The 14,311-nt window shown below is 40.4% G+C and overlaps 1 protein-coding gene across 9 annotated transcripts in view; it reads right to left on the minus strand.

The window, feature by feature from the left end:
- MICU3 (Mitochondrial calcium uptake 3) overlaps positions 1 to 11,168 on the minus strand; it is a 53,085-nt gene extending 41,917 nt beyond the window's left edge. For 5 of the 9 annotated variants that reach the window (XM_071695236.1, XM_071695234.1, XM_071695235.1 and 2 more), the window contains exons 1-2: positions 10,927 to 11,166; positions 602 to 743 (exon numbers count right to left, since the gene is read on the minus strand). In XM_071695236.1, the coding sequence (XP_071551337.1) occupies positions 602 to 743; positions 10,927 to 11,145 (361 nt within the window). In that variant the 5' untranslated portion in view covers positions 11,146 to 11,166. Of the gene's footprint in view, positions 1 to 601; positions 744 to 10,926 lie in introns of all 9 variants that reach the window. The other 4 variants (XM_071695238.1, XM_071695237.1, XM_071695231.1 and 1 more) reach the window with 3 other exon arrangements.
- Positions 11,169 to 14,311: the final 3,143 nt, after the last annotated feature.

Here is a 14,311-nt window from a genome sequence, read left to right on the forward strand (position 1 = left end):
TCACATACATTCTTCAAAGCAAACACCTGATCCACACATCCTCTACCACTTCTGAAACCACACTGTATATATATATATATACACAGAGTATTAATTATTCTTGGCAAGACATTTACCAAAAAGGATACCAAATCGTTAATTTCTACCTATCAATCATATTTTCTATCTGTAACCAGTATGTGAATGCTACACATGAGCCCTGCCATCAGAGTAAAATTTTGTTGTATGTAGTTGGTAGGTACGCAATGACAGCAGTTGGACGGTGTCGATATTTCCTGTCATAACAGTTACTCTACACAGCTGCTTCCATATATAACTTTCTCATACTGTTTTCATGGGTCTTGTCTCTTTCTACATATGTTCTCATTCCCTACATTCACACAGCCTTCTTCAGTTATTATCTAGGTGTATATTTATTCTTCCTGCTACCTTCTGTCATTCATCAACCAATTCTATATCAACAGGCCTTAAACCTTTTCAGTTACATGCTCTCCTCTCAACTCATTCTGCAGAATTGGATGAGGTGACAAATCAATTAATGTGCATTTGAAAGTGAATGAGAGATAAATGGCACAAATACCACGACCTGCACATAACTCACGTCTGGGTTCAGAGTCTGTGACAGACTCAATAAAGTCCTGTGGAGTCATGTAGAGCTGGCCCTCATATTCTGCAGAAGCAAACTTAATGAACCGACGTTCACGATGGTTGAGCTTCAGACCTCGCAGAGACTGCTCGTCGGTCTGTTAAAAGACAAAATCATCACATCAAAAAGATGTACAGGTGCCAACAATTGCAGTACCTTCACTGCAGTACTTCAGATTATAGCATCCACAGTTACTATGAGTAAAAGACAATTATTTCACAATAAGTAGGCCATGTTTACCTTTCCCTCTTCAGACTCTGAACTTCAAGCCAGCCTAACTTTGCATTGCTAGAAATTAATGTATGAGAACCATATAATTTACTATCTGTCCTTAACCACTCACACAAGCTTCTCTCACCTACATAAGTGAAATTTCTGCCCTTGTGTTCGGTGTTGGCTACTCCCATCTGCCTGGCAACCAGAGATACACAATGCTCTGTTTTCAATAGGAATCTCTAGAGTGATTAGGGATTAGTTTGTATTACAAGGCTGTTTTGTATACTTCAGCCGTACCTTCAATGTTATCATAATACTCCACCTCAAGATCCAGTTAGAAAAATGCTTTTCCCCTAAATTGTATGTCATTAAAATATGTTTTAACAATGATGGAGGAACGTATTTCCACACACACTAAGTAGGACCACAAGTGAGAAGCAGCCACTAGGAAAGATAACCATCAGGCATGCATGATGGAGGCAGCATGATACCATACAAGGCTGCAAACACCACCTGCAGCACCACGTCCTGCTGAGGCACCTCCTGGCTCTTCACATTACACCATCTGCCATGACAGTTCCTCCTGATGCACCACCTGGCTCCTTACACCACACCACCTGCTGCACTAGGTCCTGCTGGGGCACCACCTGGCTCCTCGCACTACACCAACTGCCATAACAACTGTGGAGGCACCACCTGGTTCCTTCCATCACATTAAGTGGCACATCAAGGTTCTGCTGGGGCACCACCTGGCTCCTTACATTTACACCACTTGTCATAACAGGTCCTCATGAGGCACTACCTGGCTCCTTACACCGCATCAAATGACATACTAGTTACTGCCGGGGCATCACTAGGTACCGCTGGGGGATCAACTGGCTCCTCCTACTACACCACCTTGCTTACTTCACGTCCAGACGTCTCCAAATGGTAAACCAGGCCAAAGAAGTGATAAAAAAAGTACTAATATATGTGTGACATAGCCTTTAAATTAAAATGCATGGGGAGACGGACAAGGTTTTTTAAAGACACTGTATGTTTCTCATCTACTCCACACACCCAGAAGACCTAAAGATGTGCTGCTGTCTGTTTCCCTTTGAATTCTCGAGGACGAGATGTTGTAAGTTTCCGTGCACAACAGTAGCCAACCGCTGAGGCTGATCTCTTTCCTGAATTGATAATCACTGTAGATATCCCAACAGTCTGTAAAGAAGTTTGTATCCCGGCAGCTTGCATGCAAGTTAGTATCCCGAAAGTCTGTAAAATAAATTAGGACTCCGACAGTCAGTAAACACATCAGTGTCCCGAAAATTTGGAAATACGTTTTCAGGCAGTTAAACAAGTTAGTATCCCAACAGTTTGTAAGCAAATTAGCACTCCGGCAGTTTGTCAAAAGGCTACTATCCCGACAGTTTCTCAGTATGTAGATATTCCAGCAGTTAGTGAGCAAGTTAGTATTCCGACAGTCGACAGATCTGCCATTTTCATACAAACTAAAGTTTTAAAACAGGAATACTGATGAAAGTTTTGGGTACACTGTAAAAACGATTAAAGGTCATATAGTCGGATGACACTACTGCAAACCCTTTCTTTACAGCATTAGCAAAGTCGATGGTGATAGTTTCCATCTTCAATCTTTAGCATGAGAGAGAGAGAGAGAGAGAGAGAGAGAGAGAGAGAGAGAGAGAGAGAGAGAGAGAGAGAGAGAGAGAGAGAGAGAGAGAGAGAGAGAGAGAGGCGAATTTTGATGACTCATGGGAAGATGGGTTATCACTATGGGCGTTTAAGTTCTCTCTCACAATCCTTCTCACACAATCTCTCGACGTCAGTCCTGATACTGTTAACCGTTAAGTCCTTACAAGTGAGAGAGGCGTGTAATCTAATCCCGTTAAGATGACAGTCAATGTCTCACACTGCCCGTATCATCATCTGGTGTCCGTTTGGTTTGGATTCCAAAACTATTGCATCTTTCCCACCCTAAAAAGTCTGCCTACGTCTCTTTACAAATGCCCCCTTTTCAAATAATTTTCTCATAAATCTTAAAGATCGTCAAAAGGCATATATTCAAGTCTGACTCGCGTCCTTCATAAAAGTAATTTCCAAACTGTACATCAAGATTACCGGAGACCATAAATCTGCGTCCTCTGGCATAAAACTAATCATCGCACAGAATGAACACCCAACATGCGTTTCCCGGTCTATTTTTAAAATAAACCTCAAGTAATCAAGATTGTATTAACCACAATTACCTGGCAATCCAATGTTCACAGTATCATAATGTATTCTGACAGTAGAACAACACAAACCACCCCCAACAAACCTTCTGGTCAGGTCAACTCGCTCGGTCTCATGCACACAGCCTCTAGAATATTAGTACAACACACCTCATTTATTACCGTGTGTGCGGGTAAGGACAACTCAGCAGGGGTCAGGTGGTGTGGTGAGGGGAGGAGGTAATGGAGTTGAGGCTGGGGTAGAGACACACCATAAAGCACACCAGCGGTGTCAACAACCACATCGGGCCGAGCTCTTTCTTCACCACCGCCACAACAACCAGGCCACCACCCACCGACCCCCTGTGTGTGGCTGTATGTCAACCGCCCGTCCTGAGACACCCAGTCTTGATGACGTCTCTAGCAACACGCCTCCACCAAGCCATACCCACATTACCCTATGCCACGCCACACAACACGACCACAGAAATATATCTCAAGCTAAATGATACGGTCTCTCTGCCTTTCGCCTACCGTTACTACATGCCTTCGTCTGATGCCCAGGCGCCAGATTTACCTCAGTGCTAGGCTTATCCTGGGCAGAACCTGGCACTGGGATAAGCCTAGCCCCAGGGTAAACGTTGCCAGGCTTACTCCGGTGCCAAGATTATCCAGGTGCCAGGCTTACCCTTACGCTAAGCTTACCCTGGTGCCTGGCTTACATTGTCGCACTGGGTCTCAAGGGGGAATGTCCTAATGCCAGGGGTCGAGGATGATAAAACTGAGGCGTCAGATACAGGATTGCCTAGGGTGGTGTCAGAGGCCGAGGTTGATATAAGGAAGGTGCTACAGGCCGGGGATGGCACAGGGGTGATGCCAGAGGCAGAAGTTGACACAAGTGGGAGATGCCACCTGACCTCCCAGTGCCACCACACCATCTGACCCTTGCATCAACTGTTGGGTCACCCTGAGCCACCTGACCTCCCAGTACCTGCCCCTTCACCCAACCCTTGCACCAAGTGTTTGCTCATCCTGGGCCACCTGACCTTATGGGCGTGGATCTCAAGAGTCTCACTGACCGACCAATGGTGGCAGCATGATTGATTCCGTCAGGTACCAGAGTGTGAACACTGTGTGGGCGGCAGTATTACCCCTTATGGGTGGTGGGAGCAGGGTGGTGCGTGCTGGGTGGGCGGTGTGGGTGGGTGGGCGGGTGGAAGGCACCAAGGTCGGCCAAGGATGCGGATGGGGTTGCGGCCGACGTATATGGCTAAGGTTCCCCTGTAGGCCATCCGTGGGGGGAGGAGCACCTGGCCACCCACACTGCCAACCCAGGTACTCACCACCAAACGCCCAGCACCTAGCACCTGCCCCAGCACTTAGCACCTGTCCCAGTACCCAGCACCTGTCCCAGTACCCAGCACCTGCCCCAGTACCTAGTATCTGCCTTTGCACCTACCACCTGCCTCAGTACCCAGCACCTACCCCAGCATCTAACACCTGCTCCAGCATACAACACTTGCTACAGTTCCTAGCACCTGCCCCTGTGCCCAGAACCATCCCAGTACCTACCATCTGCCTCAGTAACCAACACCTACCCCAGGACTTAGCACAAGCCCCAGGACCGGCCAAGCACCTGGCACATGTCTTAGTATCCAACACCTGCCCCAAGTACCCAACACCTGCTCCAGTGCCCAGCACCTAACCCTGTAACCAATACATGCCTCAGTACCCATTACTTGCACCCAGTATCTAGCAGCTGCCTCTGCCCAACACCTGTCCCAGTACCCAGCATGTTCCCTAGTACCCAGCACCCACCCCAGTACCTAGCACTTGTCCCAGTACCCAGCACCCGTCCCAGGACCTAGAACCTGCACCAATACCCAGCACCTACCCCAGTATCCAGCTACAACCGCGGTACTCCACCAACAGCTCGTCAGCATGTCCCCAAAACCTAACCAACAGTTACTTAACAGCTGTCCAGCACCAAGCCATCATCTGGTCAACAACGCTCATCCCAGCACCCAGCCACCAACTGGTCAATAGTCCCCGTCCCCAGCATCCAGCTACCAGCTGGTCAACAGTTCTACAGCACCTAGCCACCAACTGGTCAACAACCCCCACCCCAGCACCCAGCCACCAACTGGTCAACAACCCCCACCCCAAGCACCCAGCCACTAGCTGGTCATTAACTCCCCAACAAGACTGAGGTCAGTGGCACCCGGCCACCCACACTATGTGCATGTGTGAGGGAGTGAGTGCAGAGTTCAGTTACCTTGATGAAGATCTGCCAAACAAAGGTTTGCAAAACCAGAATGATGAAGAGTAGAAAACTTGATTTCAAAAGACTGGGATGTGCAGAAAGGGAAGTGAACTATGTGGGGGACTGATATTTTTGGAGTGGGATATGTAAGAGAGCCAGGAGAGGATGTAAAAGGAAGGACTGGAGTCCTGAGATGGTCTGGCCATACTGACACTTCATATGTGGTATGTTCATAAAGTGACTGAAAGTTGTAGAAGAGTAAAAGTGAAGTAAGATGGGCAAAGTGGGGTAGTAATGTACATGAGTATATGCATGTGTTGACCAAGTACTTAGATTTGTTCAAAGGTAAAGTTGCTTTGAAATGAATTGCTCAATTCACAAATTTTTTTTTTTTTTTTTTTTTTTTATACTTTGTCGCTGTCTCCCGCGTTTGCGAGGTAGCGCAAGGAAACAGACGAAAGAAATGGCCCAACCCCCCCCATACACATGTACATACACACGTCCACACACGCAAATATACATACCTACACAGCTTTCCATGGTTTACCCCAGACGCTTCACATGCCTTGATTCACAAATACCTCTTGCAAAATTGAAGTAATCTATTGTTTTCAACTAAGTAATTTCACAGAAAGTACATTCTTCCACTGCTTTACTCACATCAAAATTTAGTGTGAGAGCCAATGGAGGGGGATGAAGTTAATTAAGCCCTTCTAATCTGACATGTTGCACTTTTAAGGTAATTTCTCGAGGCAATTGCTTACAAGATCACACATACTACAAATGACCCAGAGCAATACTTTCTGTCAGTACTCAACAATTTCCAGAGATATTAGAAATATTTTTACCAATTATGTGTTAAAAGTTGATATCAGTTTTCACCAAGAGTGAAAAGATCCCAAACAAATTAATAATAATAATAATAATGATAATAATAATAATAATAATAATAATAATAATAATAATAACAGAAATAATAATAATATATATTAAATGTGTATGTGGGTGGGTTGGGCCAATCTTTCATCTGTTTCCTTGCGCTACCTCGCTAACGCGGGAGACAGCGACAAAGTACGATAAATAAATAATAATAACAATGCATACATACCAGTGTTACCAAGGACCTTTCTAAAGGCTCCTGCAGCCCAAGGTTGCACTACTTCAAGTATCAGGAAAATCCAGACTAAGTACTTACAGTAATTTTTCTATATCAGTAAATCTCACTACGTTAAGCTAATTCTTAAGGTCTAATTCCTCAAACAAATGTGATAATTTGAATACCACATGTTTATAATTTCAATTAAATAAAAAACAAAGAAATATACTTCATACTAACATTCTGTACACCTGCATCATAAAAATCAAAGATGACTATTCACTCTGAATGTCATGGTACAAAAGAAATGCTCATGAGAAAGACTATCTCAATTATGCAGCTTGATTACTGCAATTCAAATAATTTACAAGAAAAGTTAATTAAAAAAAGCTGCATACCTACATGCACTTGATCCATTCCACATCAATAGGAATGGAGTTTTGATAACAGACGGCTTAACCTAATAAATTCACATTGATCTGAGAGACAGGTTGACCAGAGAAACAGAGTAGCACTTCAGTCCCTTATCAATTACAAAAATCATCAGTATTATGGCATACACATTTTTATTTTCAATATCAAAACAAACACAATAGTTTTTCATTGACAATCTTTTCCATGATGAAAGTAAGTCATTCAACGAGTACAATGCTTTTATCTAACAAATTTTTTTCAGTTATGAGATAATCTGCATAGATAAGGGATTCGAGTATGTCACAAACTTGTGTGCACAAAACTTTGTATCACGCAATGTTCAACTGATCACCACTAAGTGTAAAATGCATAAATCATAAAATTTCCTCTGTAAAACTTTCTGTACTTTGTACATATACTTTACCCATGTGCTTATCCAAAGGGTTGAAGTATCCAGCCCCATCTTGATATCAAGCTCTTTTGTGATTAACTAATTACTATAACAACCCCCACTATGTAATTCCTCAACTGTGTATTTTCAGCCAAATGGCTGCCTTAATTCAATAAACCATTATGTATTAATTTACAATTCATTTACATAAAAACCACTTCAGCCATTGTTTGTTACCTTTCTGATCAATATCTAAAAGAATCATAAAATATCTAACTCTATACACCCCTAAAATCTATTTGCTTGTGTAGTGCATGTGATAATCTGACAGTATGAGTCTAGTCTAATCCCATGTTGCTATTAGCTTTGGATAAAGAGTGATATTGTGCTGTGATGCTGCTGTTGTGTTTAGAAAATACAATAACAGTTAAAATGCATGATTTGAAGTATCATAATTTACTGAATGATATTGAACAGGGGAACAGTGCTGCAGTTTCTGTATATTAGAGAAACTGTGGAGTCAATTAACTTAAAGGTACGTAAAGTAGATGTAAAAATCAAGTAAACCCATGAAAACCTCAGCTAATCTCACCCACTAGCCAATATGTAAACAAATCTAGAAGTGCATCAACATTAAATTGTTAAGCTCCTGGAGATCTCATGGCTACTCAGTCTGTCGCATGTTTTCCGACATTTGGCAGTTTTGCACAATGCTCAGTCAAGGTGTGTGACTGGCACATTCTTATTAGAATACTGTACATAAAGATAAACCTTGATTGCTATGGAGCTTAGATAAGCTCATCATAAATCTAGATATGTGACATAAATTAACAATGTCATGATGGGTAGTTTGAGTTACAACCTAAATACTACCCATCATGACACTGCTAACATGTATCACTTATAGTGTATTCCCTTACTTTTTATGTTCTATGCATTGTGGGGTTTTTTCGAGTTTGTTTCTTATATACATATTATTTGCAATTTGAATTCTATATCTAAGTTTTGAAGCAGTTTTTCTTTTTTGTACATTCTTGATGATGCCTTTGTGAAGGCAAAAGCATGATTGAAATAAAAGGGATAGTTCTGGGCAACTGGTGTTTGAGCACCTATCTAATGGTAGAATATTGAGAAAATTAGGGAACAAAAATGAAGATCAATAACTCTAAATATGTTGTCATATTCAATTCTATGTGCATCAGAGAAAACCTGCTCCAGGCTTACACTAATATATATGTATATATATATATATATATATATATATATATATATATATATATATATATATATATATATATATATATATATTGGAAAAGATCACAATTTTGCGCGTGATCAAGATATTCCTATGAGTCCACGAGGAAAATGAAACGCGAAAAGTGCCCAAGTGCACTTTCGTGTATAATCACATCATCAGGGTAGACACAAGAGAGAAATATAACAGTCAGTTGATATACATCGAAGAGACGAAACTAGGACGCCAAATATATATGTATATATATATATATATATATATATATATATATATATATATATATATATATATATATATATATTTTTTGCTTTGTCGCTGTCTCCCGCGTTTGCGAGGTAGCGCAAGGAAACAGATGAAAGAAATGGCCCAACCCACCCCCATACACATGTATATACATACGTCCACACACGCAAATATACATACCTACATAACTTTCCATGGTTTACCCCAGACGCTTCACATGCCTTGATTCAATCCACTGACAGCACGTCAACCCCGGTATACCACATCGCTCCAATTCACTCTATTCCTTGCCCTCCTTTCACCCTCCTGCATGTTCAGGCTCCGATCACACAAAATCTTTTTCACTCCATCTTTCCACCTCCAATTTGGTCTCCCTCTTCTCCTTGTTCCCTCCACCTCCGACACATATATCCTCTTGGTCAATCTTTCCTCACTCATTCTCTCCATGTGCCCAAACCATTTCAAAACACCCTCTTCTGCTCTCTCAACCACGCTCTTTTTATTTCCACACATCTCTCTTACCCTTACGTTACTTACTCGATCAAACCACCTCACACCACACATTGTCCTCAAACATCTCATTTCCAGCACATCCATCCTCCTGCGCACAACTCTATCCATAGCCCACGCCTCGCAACCATACAACATTGTTGGAACCACTATTCCTTCAAACATACCCATTTTTGCTTTCCGAGATAATGTTCTTGACTTCCACACATTCTTCAAGGCTCCCAGAATTTTCGCCCCCTCCCCCACCCTATGATTCACTTCTGCTTCCATGGTTCCATCCGCTGCCAGATCCACTCCCAGATATCTAAAACACTTTACTTCCTCCAGTTTTTCTCCATTCAAACTTACCTCCCAATTGACTTGACCCTCAACCCAACTGTACCTAATAACCTTGCTCTTATTCACATTTACTCTTAACTTTCTTCTTTCACACACTTTACCAAACTCAGTCACCAGCTTCTGCAGTTTCTCACATGAATCAGCCACCAGCGCTGTATCATCAGCGAACAACAACTGACTCACTTCCCAAGCTCTCTCATCCACAACAGACTTCATACTTGCCCCTCTTTCCAAAACTCTTGCATTCACCTCCTTAACAACCCCATCCATAAACAAATTAAACAACCATGGAGACATCACACACCCCTGCCGCAAACCTACATTCACTGAGAACCAATCACTTTCCTCTCTTCCTACACGTACACATGCCTTACATCCTCGATAAAAACTTTTCACTGCTTCTAACAACTTGCCTCCCACACCATATATATATATATATATATATATATATATATATATTAATTTTTTCAAACATTCACCATTTCCTATGTTAGCAAGGTAGTGTTAAGAACAGAGGACTGAGCCTTTGAGGGAAAATCCTCACTTGGCCCCCCTTCTCTGTACCTTCTTTTGAAAAGTAAAAACTGGAGGGGAGGATTTCCAGCCCCCCACTCCCTCCCCTTTTAGTCGCCTTCTACAAGATGCAGGGACTACGTGGGAAGTATTTTCTTCCCTATCCCCAGGGATAATATATATATATATATATATATATATATATATATATATATATATATATATATATATATATATATATATTATATATATATATATATATATGAAACCTTATCCAATATTGCTCAATTAAACATAATGCTCCAAATTGTGCTCCACACTTGTTTATGTTTTCTAGAAACAGTCCTAGCAATGCAACGGAAATCACTTAACATCCAAAGCTAATCTAAATCAATGCAGATCTGAACCCATCTAACTTTGTTCTCTATTATCTTGTAACCTTACCCATGTTATAATTGAAAAAACTAATTCCCAAGAGAAATAAACCACAGAGCTATAAGGTTAAATTAGGTTGGTTTCTATAATCTAAATTTCTCAATTTTTTCTTGTTTTTTTCCTCCCACATCTTCACATATGTTATCTAAGTGTCTTCCTAAATGAGAACTTTACCTATTTCTGTTACCTTCTTGTATACTGACCCTAAAGTAGCATACCTGCGATGCAGAATAACTAGAAATTGTTGTTTTCATCATGAAATACAAAATTTCCACTGTCATTTTACGAAATTTGGTTAACATCATGGAACACATTCTGGCCTAAGTTTTTCCTGTAAGTGAAGGTACTAGAAGTACATGCAACTTTAATTATCCGCTTTCATAGGTACTTACCATACGTCGGCCAGGTCGGGCAGCCTCCACAACTGCGTTTCTTTCCATCCATTTCCACCCGAAATATATCGTTGTTGCGGCAGCTGTGCCATAAAGGTATATATTTGGATTCTTAAGAGCATTACCATGAGATACAGTTGTTCTGAAAGTCCTTGAACACTGAGAAAATCGGTTTCCATATCGGATATTTGGGGTGATTCGTCTGGCTGCGGCCGCCATGTTTTTTGTTATGAATCGATCAGCTGATAATGGTGGTGAACTCTTTCGCCGCGGTAAGTTTAAACTTTGAAAATAAATCAAATCAAAAAATGATATAATGTGAAAATAATCGATCGGATACAATAATGCTCCCAAAGTAAGTGAGTTAATTAATATGCATGTAACTTTTACGTAATACAGTGACGATTTCGCAGTCACTACAAACAAGGTCAGACGAACCATCCCAAACATCCGTTTTGGAAACCAATTTTCTCAGTGTTCAAGGACTTTCAGAACAGGCGTAGCTGATGGTAGCATTGTTAAGAATATGATATTTACCTTTATGGCCAAACTGCTGCAACATCGATTTCAACTGGGTAAAAATGGATGGAAAGAAAAGCAGTCGTGGAGGTAACCCGACCTAATCGACCTATGGTAAGTACATATGACAGTGTGTTACAAGTTTCGTGTTTTCCCATTACCATAACTCACAGGAAATGAACAGGCCAGAATGTGCTTCATCATGTCCACCATATTTCATATTATGACAGTCTGAAATATGTATTTCAAGGTGACGAGAACAACCTCCTGCTTTGATGCAACTAAGGAAAACACTCGAAATAACTTATGAATATGGACGTAATGTCAAGCAATGGACTTTTAGTTAGTACAACATTAATTTGATGGGGAAGATGATGTTTCTTAAAACGTTAGGTTGTCTGAGAGTCGGCAGGGATATGAATATGTGGGGGAAATGTAAGGAAAGTACGTGAAATTTAATTTATAGCTGCTACCATGAATATGCCATATGTGCATTCTTTATGTGAAATACAAGGAGGGAAAATGCAAATGTAGCCACCTTCATTGTCTGCATTCGAATTTCATATACTTTATATATTTTACACAAGTGAGGCGATGACTGCGTTATGTTCCTTGACATAGATTGTAGAATATATTCATGTTGGCATTCATTCATATTGGTTGTTTTTCTTTACAAGATGTTTCAGTACATGTTTCTTAATGACTCATTCAACGACTGTTATAAGTGACGTCAACGTTTCCAAACTGTATTTCATTCTAGTAGCTTAGGTCATCATCTTCAAGGAGTTACGAGGTATTTTGGCCATTTTACAGTTCTTTCCAGTGTGGTTATTGGCTAACTTTGGCTCATTAGAACACCAGTCTTGTTAGTTTTATCTTGTCTTTCTAAGGAAATGACTGGTATTTTTAATGGTCTTACTCATAAAGTGTTCCACGATGGGCAGTTGATGTAACTGGACGTTTCAATTACTTTATTCTTTTTTCTCACCAAACTGGTGGGATTATCTTGTTTTTATGTTTTCTTTATTATCTGTAATGTGTCCTGACTTATAATGATTAGCTGGCATCTTGCTTATTTCCTTGGTGTCATTGAGACATTTTTCTCTCACGTCATAAGGACAAATTTTACTTTCTTTTAAATTCTTTTCTGTGAAGTTGTTGACTGCCCCTTCACTTAGTACTACTCAAATGTTATTCCATTATGTGCCATCGTTTTCAGTCTTATTAAAGCTCTTCTCTCCCTTCCTTGCTCATTAATTTATCTTCTGTTTTCTACGTATATCAATATTCTTCTATTTACGTGCTGCTTCTTATCGTTTGGTGTCATTCCTTGTCCACATATTTACTTCTGCTTGGTTCCCAAGCTTCAGCCAGTTTTTGTAGCTTAGCTGGGCAGTGCAGCGTTGCTGTTAGCCTCGCTGTCCTTACAAGCTCCATTGTAATGTATGTTTCTGATAAGTTCATTTTTCTTGCTCCACTCATTAAAAAGAATCAGAGAGAGAGAGAGAGAGAGAGAGAGAGAGAGAGAGAGAGAGAGAGAGAGAGAGAGAGAGCTATTCTTACACATGTGAACGTGTTGGCATTTATTAGAAGTAGATTTATTCGATCTTTTTCATATTCTTCGTTTATCTTCTGATGGCTTTCCATGGGTGATATATATATATATATATATATATATATATATATATATATATATATATATATATATATATATATATATATATATATATATATATATATATTTATGTATATATCAGGCTTTGGTTTCGTTACATTATACATGAACAGGTGAAGAATGGATGTATGTAAATGAGGCCATTTTTCGTTTGTTCCTGACTTCATCTCGATAAGGCAGGAGACGCAATTAGGTATATATATATATATATATATATATATATATATATATATATATATATATATATATATATATATATATATATATATATATATATATTACATGTGAGGTCAGGACTGAAGTTCCCTGATTGTCCCTAAATTCAGTCCATCGTATAATGTTTACAAGCCCAAAAGTATTATACAAGGACGTAGAAGGAACAGAGTGATGGTAGTAGCCAAACTGAAGAGAGAGGAGGTAAAGAATGAAGTGGCCAAGTGTACCAAAGTCTTACACCAGGACGCCATGCAATTGGTCTCTGCCATGGGATTCAAATGGTCTGTACATAAAGAATATGTTGGTCAATTTGCATGAAAATGTTGATGTGCAGTATATAGGTTGTATAGTGAAAAGGAGAAGCTTCTACAAGAATGAGAATGTTCTATAAGCTGTTAGATGGAAACACTAACCTTTATGGAATGGGTGATACAGAAGACGCAACAGCCACCATAGGTCTGTGGAGAGATAAAGGGGTCTCTTTGAAGACATACTTCGTCAGGCCAAGACACAGTCATGGGGAAAATAATCAGTGGATACAGAACATTTTTGTGAAGGGTTAGAGTTGTAACTGTATTATAAAGCTATGTCATATGGACTAGGTTACTCCGACTCAACACATCAAGAGATTCCTACTAACAGGCCCAACAGAACCTGATCTTAGGTGGATGGAACGGTATGAGAACCAGCAGGATATGAGAGGAGGAAGAAAAAGAATTCTTTGGAAATGAGCCAATTATGGAAAGCAATGTCGCATTGTGTTGAACCAGTTGCTCGTGTTCAAACTGCAGGAGACAATGAAAACAACTCATAGTTGGTTGTAATGCCCTACTTGATGACAATTATGAATATGGTGAAGTATGAAGAGACATTGACGAAATGGATGGCAAAACACTCAGTACCAGAATCAAAGGGAAAACTGAAGTTCAGGGTGCTGAAATGAAGAGTTCCACCTTATCAAAAACAGTGATAAAC

Source organism: Panulirus ornatus, chromosome 58 (assembly GCF_036320965.1).
Source record: "Panulirus ornatus isolate Po-2019 chromosome 58, ASM3632096v1, whole genome shotgun sequence".
Taxonomy (NCBI): domain Eukaryota; kingdom Metazoa; phylum Arthropoda; class Malacostraca; order Decapoda; family Palinuridae; genus Panulirus; species Panulirus ornatus.